This window comes from Amblyraja radiata, chromosome 29 (genome assembly GCF_010909765.2).
Source record: "Amblyraja radiata isolate CabotCenter1 chromosome 29, sAmbRad1.1.pri, whole genome shotgun sequence".
In the NCBI taxonomy this organism is placed as follows: Eukaryota; Metazoa; Chordata; class Chondrichthyes; order Rajiformes; family Rajidae; genus Amblyraja; species Amblyraja radiata.
In genome coordinates this window covers 1140843-1150887 of record NC_045984.1, presented here as the reverse complement: position 1 = coordinate 1150887, position 10045 = coordinate 1140843, and the positions used below count along the sequence as shown (strand labels likewise).

Below are 10045 nucleotides of genomic sequence, written 5' to 3'. Positions count from 1 at the left end.
TTATAATAACAGATTTATACTATTAACCAACATTTTCTGTTCATAGCAACTAGAACATTTTAAACATATTCTTCCTATGCACATAGATTTACTTAAATTATTGATAACAGTCCAATGCATTACACATCCAACAGTCCTTTTTTTACTGTGACAATGCATTACAGTTTTATTGTGAAGGATTTCACTGCTCCAGTTTGCGGCCTGTGGACCAAAGATGCTCTAGTATCTTTGCTGTGGACTCTGGTGCATTCTTGACCTCGCGAGCTGTCCCTGCCGGTACTTTTGCTGTTGGTCTCACCTGACTTCCACTGCTGCTTTAGCTGGCTCCCGCCCGGGGCTTCACTGTTACTTTTAAACACCGCTGGCCACTCCGGACCTCCGATGCTGCTGCTGGCTCAGCCGTTGCTGTTGCCTCTGCTGGCTCTCGCTGTCTCCACCGTCGTTGCTGGCCTCCCAGGCTGGCTTTTGCTGGCTTCCCGGGCTGGCTGTTGCTGCTTTGCTGGCCTGCTTGCCTGCTGACCTGATGACCTTCCTCTCCACCACTGCTCTGCCGACTTGCCTGCCCACTGTCTCCACAGCCCTCCCGGCTGCTACTGGACCCGCTGCACGGCTCGTCCCTGGCTCCTGTGGTCACCTTGCGGAAGGTGAAGGTGAGTCGCTGCTCTTTTCTGCTGCTGGTCCCCGCTGCTCCATGTGTCTGGACTGTGCCTCTCAGCTTTCTCCACTCTTGGCCGTCCCTTGCGACTGGGCTTTCATGGCTCTCCGCTTCTCTCGCGGGCCTGTCCGCTTTTCTGTTCACGGCCGGGCTGACTCTGCTCCCGACCGAGCTTCCTCTGCTTTTTTCCGCCCACCGGGTTGACTGTTCCCGGTTGGGCTAAAGACTCAGCCTCTGTCGGTGGCTCTCTGGACCTGTCCGTGGCCTACACGGTACTAGGCCCTCACCTGACGTCTGTGGCTGCTACTGGGGCTGGCCGTGGGCTACACGGTCCTCTTATCGGTGGCTTTTCCAGACCTGTCCGTGGCCTTCACAGTACTAGGCCCCCACCCGACGTCTGTGGCTGCTGCTTGGGCTTGGCTGTGGGCTGCACAGCCCTGGATACATTCCAGGTAAGCTGACACCGTGCTCGGTGACCCTTACTGCCCCTGCTTGTTTTCCTAGCTCTTCCCTGAGCTATTGCTTCCCGTTCCTACCTTTTTTCTTTTTGGCGCCAATTCAAAACCATTTGGCTTGGTGCTGTTCCACTTTGTTTCCAAATACTACTTCTATTTTTAAACTTGTTTTCGATTCTTCTTGCTGGCCTTGTTCTTATCTTCGTTCTTTTATCCTCGTCGCCAATTGTTGTGTATTCGGATGCTTTGAACAGACTTGCATAAAGACTCGGACACGGGAGTGATCTTACAAGCTTCTTTACTGCAGGACGCCACCTTGAGTCTCCCCTGCACATGCGTACCTGATCCCTTTAGCCACAAGGGCCACATCTAACTCCCTCTTAAATATAGCCAATGAACTAGCCTCAACTACCTTCTGTGGCAGAGAATTCCAGAGATTCACCACTCTCTGTGTGAAAAATGTTTTCCTCATCTCGGTCCTAAAAGATTTCCCACTTATCCTTAAACTGTGACCCCTTGTTCTGGACTTCCCCAACATCGGGAACAATCTTCCTGCATCTAGCCTGTCCAACCCCTTATGAATTTTGTACGTTTCTATAAGATCCCCCCTCAATCTTCTAAATTCTAGCGAGTACAAACCAAGTCTATCCAGTCTTTCTTCATATGAAAGTCCTGACATCCCAGGAATCAGTCTGGTGAACCTTCTCTGTACTCCCTCTATCGCAAGAATGTCTTTCCTCAGATTAGGAGACCAAAACTGTACGCAATACTCCAGGTGTGGTCTCACCAATACCCTGTACAACTGCAGTAGAACCTCCCTGCTCCTATACTCAAATCCTTTTGCTATGAATGCTAACATACCATTCACCTTCTTCACTGCCTGCTGCACCTGCATGCTTACTTTTAATGACTGATGTACCATGACACCCAGGTCTCGTTGCATCTCCCCTTTTCCTAATCGGCCACCATTCAGATAAAAGTCTACTTTCCTGTTTTTGCCACCAAAGTGGATAACCTCACATTATCCACATTATACTGCATCTGCCATGCATTTGCCCACTCACCCAGCCTATCTAAGTCACCTTGCAGCTTCCTAGCATCCTCCACACAGCTAACACTGCCCCCCAGCTTCGTGTCATCCGCAAACTTGGAGATGTTGCATTCAATTCCCTCGTCCAAATCATTAATATATATTGTAAATAGCTGGGGTCCCAGCACCGAGCCTTACGGTACCCCACTAGTCACTGCCTGCCAATCTGAAAAGGACCTGTTTACTCCTACTCTTTGCTTCCTGTCTGCCAGCCAGTTCTCTATCCACATCAATACTGAACCCCCAATACCGTGTGCTTTAAGTTTGTATACTAATCTCTTATGTGGGACCTTGTCGAAAGCCTTCTGAAAGTCCAGATATAACACATCCACTGGTTCTCCCTTATCCACTCTACTAGTTACATCCTCGAAAAATTCTATAAGATTCGTCAGACATGATTTACCTTTCATAAATCCATGCTGACTTTGTCCAATGATTTCACCACTTTCCAATTGTGCTGCTATCCCATCTTTAATAACTGATTCTAGCAGTTTCCCCACTACCGACGTTAGACTAACTGGTCTGTAATTCCCCGTTTTCTCTCTCCCTTCCTTTTTAAAAAGTGGGGTTACATTAGCTACCCTCCAATCCTCAGGAACTACTCCAGAATCTAAAGAGTTTAAAAAAATATCACTAATGCATCCACTATTTCTGGGGCAACTTCCTTAAGTACTCTGGGATGCAGCCTATCTGGCCCTGGGGATACCTAACACTCCTCCCCCTTTAAATTTGTGGCAGGTAACACCACTTCTATTACATACTCAACAATATGTTTGCTTCTAATAAAAAGAAAAATAAATAAAAAGATGTATATTGGTTCAACACAGAAACTGGACTGAAACCTAAGCTCAGGATTGGATGAATAACTACGCCTCATAATCTACGGACCTATCTCCAAAACTGTTATTGGTAATTTTGTTTGTTTGTTTTCCTTGGTTTTGTTTTTCCTTTTTTTTTATCCCTTCCTTTCTATTAGTTTATAGACCTTTCTTCTCAGTTCCATCTTTTAAAATATTCTATAAAAAATTTTAATTAAAAAGAAAAGATTAAAAAAAACTCATCTTAATTATGATCCCATGCTTTGCATTCTCCCAATCAAGGATGTTGTTTCTGCGTGGCTACCACAATAAACCATTTTATATTAAAAATAATAATAACATAAATAAATACATAAATAAATAGACGGGCAGATAAATAAATAAATAGACGCATAAATAGATAAATAAATAAATAGATTACCAACCCCCAAAGACACATTTTCTATGGGTTTATTTTCCTCTGAACAAAAACTCATGTTGGTTTCCATGACGCAGAAATTCTGGTAAAAATGCTTATTGTATGATTGATTGAATGTTCGTGTTATAGACCGGCGGATTCACTTCACTAACAAATATTGAATCTATGGATTCATTGGATTATTACAATGCTCTGTTCAGGTATTTTTGTTCATTGTGTGTCTTAAGCTCTCCAATAATTGATTTGATCAATTCCCCATGAAAGATCCCGCCCTGAGAGTAGTAAAATAAAAATAAGGGTAAAAATTAAGATTCAATTACTGAGGCGAAACTTAATTGGATATTCTAATTTAGATTATAAGGAACTAGACAAGTGCAGACCCGTTGGGTTTGCTCCCCCAACGCAAAGGAATGGAGGGTTATGATCTGAGTGCAGGTAGAAGGGACTAGGTGAGAGTAAGTGTTCGGCACGGATTAGAAGGGCCGAGATGGCCTGTTTCCGTGCTTTAATTGTTATATGGTTATTATACTAGCACTGCAGAAAGACCCCTCCCCCACTGGCCACCAATATTGGAATTGGTGGAGAGGTGGAATGTTGCATTGGGGGACCTGCCCTCCCATGTGAGCATGGGACCCAACAGGTCTCACTTAGTCTAGTCTATATTACTAAAAGTCTGATCTTGACCACTTCCTCTTGTTCTGTATATTGATTTTAGAAAAACCGCTGCAACTTACGGCTGTGATTTTTGGCCATCTTACTAAGAGTCCCCCTCCGCTGCGCAGGACAAGAGGATTTTTCTCATCGATGAAAAATAAAAAATAGCCGGAAGCCAGAGTATTGGGAAACTTTCATAGGACAACAGAAGGAACCAAAATGGGCAATACGAGCTGAAAAGATGAAGTATGAAGGGAAGCTGGCCAGGAATATAAAGAAGGACAGTAAAAGTTTATTTAGATATGTTAAGGGAAAAAGAGTAGCAAAGTAAAATGTAGGTCCCTTGAAGGCAGACACGGGAGAAATTATTATGGGCAACAAGGAAATGGCAGAAGAGTTGAATAGGTACTTCGAATCTGTCTTCACTAAGGAAGACACAAACAATCTCCCAGATGTACCGGAGGACAGAGGATCTAAGGGGATAGAGGAACTGAAAGACATTTTCATTAGGCGAGAAATAGTATTAGGTAGGCTAATGTGACTGAAGGATGATAAATCCCCTGGGCCTGATGGTTTTTCCTGCCAATATGGAGTTCAAATTCACCGCAAATGCAACGTTCCAATCGATCGCGTTCCAGAAAAACCCACTAGCAAGATGATTAAAATGCCCATTTATTTTGGAAAATCATGTCATAAGCCATCTAAATTGTGTATATTTTGTGTTATTCTCTCTTCATTATCATTATTTTTAAGCTAAATATTCACAAACGTTTGAGTCACATGTATTGCGCAAATTACAAGGATTTTGATTATATTTTGAGTGGGTGTTTCTGGATTAATTTATGGGAATTAAACATTAAATTCCTTCCATCTGGCATATAAATTCATGACAGTGAGATTTAAAAATCATGTAATATTGTGAATTCTTGTGTGAATGTGACTAGTTTGTTATTTGGATACTTAGGCTATTTAAAAAATGTATCCTTTTCTTAAGAAATGGAATCCATAAGACATTCTTAATGGGAAAGTAGTGGGCAGAAAGGCATGCCATGCGTGGTTTGAGGAGCAAAAACTTGTAGTTTACAATGCCAAAATTGAAAGGTTGAGGAAAAACAAGGTGTACAGAGTTGCTTATTGGTTACAATCTGAGGAGTATGATGATACTACTGATTATGATGTGCCAATGTACCAGCTAGCAACTGATCTTCTCCATAAAGACTTGGCCTATTTCTAGAAATTGTAATTTATTTACCTATCTGTTATGGACTTACAGCATATTATACAATAATATTATAGATCTGATCTTGAGAATATCACATTTTTTAATTTCCAAGGCAGTCTGGGTGTTTATCACTATTTCCGTCACAACGGTCAATTTTGTAATTAGCTATAATTAGGTAATTAACTAATTACATGCTTTAATTTCAGGTCATCCAAGTAAATTGTTTTATATTTGTTTCAGAATACTTTAATCTATAATAACTGACAATTTCATTCAGTTCTCTTAATTTTTAAGAAAGTTATGGGCTTTTGACTGTCCTAGATCACAGCTTTTGTGTTAAGTCAATGGAAAACCAATAGGGAACAAGATGCCAATTTCCGAGTATGAAAATTGCTATAACTTTTTTAATACTGAAGATATGAAAGTGAATTAGGTGTCAAATTAAACTCATTTTTATGCTTTATCTGATGGGATAAATTGCAGACGTGATTTTTAAAATCTCAAAATTTAGTGACAGTGCTGCTCAGTTTTTTTTCTAACATGGGGGAAAAACACGATGGCTAAGGAGATGTCTTATGGACAGTCCGTTTTACGGTTGAGGAGGGTTTAACGTGCATAAATGCACTCTAATGCCCTTCGAAATTGAAATTGCAAACACGTTCTTTCCATTTGAAAGTTTAGACGAACAGTTTTGAGTGGGGACGAGAGTGTAAATCCAATCGTCAATGCGTTTCCTTATATCAACCATGGTTCCATAGTAACTAAAGTAATTTTAGGGTTAAAATTAGGAGTAGAGAACTTTATCACATTCCGAAGTAATAATCGTTTCCCTCACATTACTCGTTTCCCTGCTATAAAATCCAACGCTTTAAAAAAATAATTTCCCATAAAAAACGACTCTGCTTTCGCAATTATTCATAAAATGGCACAAATTGCAAGATAATTGACAAACATACGCAACATTTTCCACTGAGGAAGAGCAGTGTTTATTTAATTTCACTTGATGTCGGCAGTGACTGGATTGCGCCAAAAGATGAGACACGTGATATGTACTCGTTCGCGTTTCTTGTTCTTCACCCAGGTCCGCCCAACCAGCATAAGAACGAGTCGAGGAACCCATGTATTTTCACTTGTGAACCGGCGATTTGGCGATATGACAGGTAGAGGGAAAGGTGGGAAAGGGTTGGGCAAGGGTGGTGCAAAGCGGCACCGTAAGGTTCTTCGTGACAACATCCAAGGTATTACCAAACCTGCTATACGTCGTTTGGCTCGCCGAGGTGGCGTCAAACGTATTTCTGGCCTTATCTACGAGGAAGTGCGCGGCGTTTTGAAGGTTTTCCTTGAGAATGTCATCCGGGATTCAGTAACCTACACGGAACATGCGAAACGCAAGACAGTAATAGCCATGGACGTAGTGTATGCATTGAAACGCCAGGGACGCACCTTGTATGGGTTTGGGGGCTAAAATATAAATTGAGACGTAATTAGAAAACGAAAGGTTCTTTTAAGAACCACCACATCATTCTAAAAGATCGATCACTGCTTTGAACAGGAAACACTTCTACGCGTGGTAAATCTACAACATGAAAATTATCTATTCAGCGTCCAGACAGCCATCCCATTCACCACTGCCCATGAATATAAATCCGTACCAGCCCCGCTGTGTGTTTAAGGGGCAGGGTGACGGCCACCAACTCAGCCAGTTGACAAGATCTCCCCTCTCTGCCTGAAGGATTTCACCAGAGTGTGGGTGCAGGGCCGCAGCCTTCCAACATTGTTTACCACCCTTCCATCGGCTGCAAGCCGTCCATGAAACACGCGTGTTGTTCTTCATCTGAAGTCAACTCATAAGGCTTACCTCATGTGAAGGGGAGAGGGTTCCAATGGAACATCCTCCTGCATCACCCCCGTTTTATATGCAGGGAGGACCATAACCTGCTCATGCAGATGACTCACCTCATCGGACCCCTTCTCTGCCCTATCGGAAATATACCATTTCCATTTCACAATGGACTGCGTTGGGCTTGGTTCTCCTTATGTGTGACATTCTCGGATTTAACCCACTGCATAATGGGCAGGTGTCGCCTCATTATTACAGTCGAGGAGGTGGTCTGATGATCTGTGGCCAGGAGGGCCCAATAGCAGGCCAATAATTGCCGCTCGAAGGGTGTGTACTGGACAGCTGCGTCCGGCAGGGTCTTGGTATAAAACCCTATGGGGACTTGCCTACCCTTCATCATCTGCCAAAGGCTTCACTCGGCCACTTTTGGTGTTGCCGAGACCTGCAATTCATAAGGGACCCCGTTGACGGAGCGCCAGGACTTCGCCGCTACTGTGGCAGTCTCGAACGCCGCCGGCTGGTCAGATCCCCACCGCAGGTGGTCATTTTCCAGGATACCTTGAATAGAGGTTTTAAGATCATAGTGAGGTTGGGGTTATGCTGTCGCCAGTAACCAAGAAGACTCCCGCGCCTCTTGAGCCGTGTCATCAATGTATCCAAGGCCTCGGCCACCACCTCCTCGCTAGGAGCCTACGACTACTCATCATCTATATACTGGGACATGGAGACGGTGGAGTCCAAGATCCCTGGCAATAATAACATGACACAGGGTGGCTTTGTGTATGTACTCATATGGTGGCGACAAAAGTTGTACTGCCATCCCTCCCATGTAAAGGCAAATAGATCCTGGGAACCGGGGCTCTGGAGAATTTAGAAAACACGTTACCAAGTCAATGTTTCCCTTCATGCCCCGAAACACCCTCTACTATGGTCACCACATCCGGGTCGGCGGAGGAGAGCGGCGAGGCGTGTTTGTTCAACTGTCGAACTTGGGCCTCGCCTAGAGATTTGTCGACGGACGGTCCCAGAACAGTATATCCTTCAAGTGCGGAGCCGCCATTTTCACCAGGAATCTTATCACAGTGGAGGTTAGCGTTCGTTCCTCAGGGAATCCCATCTGTCCATTATAAATGCCACTGATGAGAGCCCACTGTCTAAGAACATTGTTCCCCTCCTCCACCGTGGGGAACGTTGCAGTGGTGCGCTGCCATAGACTGCGTCTGCTCCTCTATCTGACCGTATCGTATTATTTACTCCATATGTGTTCGAGAAGACCCCTAGTGCTGACAGGTCTGCGTCTGCTGATAACAGCATTCCTTCTCCCCCACGTATCCCATATCCTTAATAGTCAGACTGCTAAGGATTTGCCTATCCTTTGGTGGAACCGGTCCCCCAATTCCACTGGGTTTTTATTTTGGAAATCCCGGGTAGTGACGGTGGTTGCCGAAGGACCCCCCTCTACCGCGCCATTTCTCGTGTTTTCGACCAGGGTCGTCATACGGGTCGGCTGTGCCTGTTTCACTTTCCGTCTTTTATCTGAACTCGCCCATGGGACGAGTGGTGCATATGGGGATGGGGGGCTTTGACTAAAAATTCCTGACAATACCACATGTCCCCCTCCCACGTGTCTGGGACATCTCCATCTTTTCTCATGGTACGAACCTTGACTGGGTCCCGAATCCAATTGGACCTACGGGCAGCGTCTCCTTGTTTTAGTTTTTTTAATTAATTTACAGGCCATATCTAAATTTTTATCCTCCATTCTTTGGACTCGAGTTTGTGCCCGGCGAACAGATTTGGCCGTGGTTATGCACAATTGTTCTTAATTTTATTCTAATTCAATTATTATATGCTCTTTCCTTCCCATGGTTCCTAATGGTGCTGGGAACTAGAAAGCCCTAGAACTAGAAAGTTGACTCACCCTTTTATTGGGAAATCCACTAACCACAGCATCGAAACAAGATGGTAATTCAATGTAACATGTTGGGGATCGATCTTGTCTGACCTGTCGACCATCGTCCCATGAGCCGCCAGGAGATTAGCCAGAGTCCCAAATCCCTTGCTCTCGTCGGTCCACCCCGGAATGCGGTACTCCTCTGGACCATTTGATTTATTTTTACTAAACATGTTTATATTCTATTTGTTAGATCCTGCTGATTAAGCCAATTGTTTCTAGTCGGGTTCAAGGATCTGACTAGAAAAATAGAAAACATGTCCGTTGTTACAAATCTGATTTATTGGCAAGAGAGAGAATAAAACTGAATTTAGCTAGGTATGCGCGTGGCACATCTTATACCAGCAAACCTCCCTCCCTCTGTGCCTCCATCCGTGGCGCTGATCGCAACCCAGCCCTGTTTCTGTATACAAGCCCTCTTGAAATAAATGCTAGCATTGAGTTTGCTTTTCAAACATGACTTTCACTTTCTTCAGACAAATAAATACAGCAAACGTTGTTCAGCCAATAACAGTACATCATACTCATTACACCTTTCAGAAATCACGAGGAGCATTGAAGAGCCATGGTCTTTTCCCATGGTAGGAGAGGCTAAAAGCATTGGCCATAGGTTTAACGTGAAAGGGGAAAGATTTAAAGAAGACTGTAGGGGTAATGATGGTGTACATATGGAACAAACTGTCTCAGGAAGTGTAGAGGTGGGTACAATTACAACATTTGTAAGATATTGGACAGGTACATAGATTAGAAAGGTTTGGAGGGATATGGATTAAGTACAGACAAATGGGAATAGATCGGTTGGACAAGTTGGAATGAAGGACCTGTTTCTGTGCAAACCCGAGGTGCTGAGCTAACTCAGCGGGTAAGACAAAATCTGAGGTAATGGACAGGGCCTTTCAATTCGGGTCCCTTCTTCAGATTGATTGCAATAGAGGGGAG

General features: G+C 43.9%; 1 protein-coding gene across 1 annotated transcript; it reads left to right on the top strand.

The window, feature by feature from the left end:
* The first annotated feature begins 6465 nt into the window (after positions 1-6465).
* On the top strand, positions 6466-6777 carry LOC116989704 (histone H4-like). Its single transcript, XM_033047300.1, has one exon. It carries the CDS (start codon positions 6466-6468, stop codon positions 6775-6777), a length of 312 nt encoding a protein of 103 aa, XP_032903191.1.
* Positions 6778-10045: the final 3268 nt, after the last annotated feature.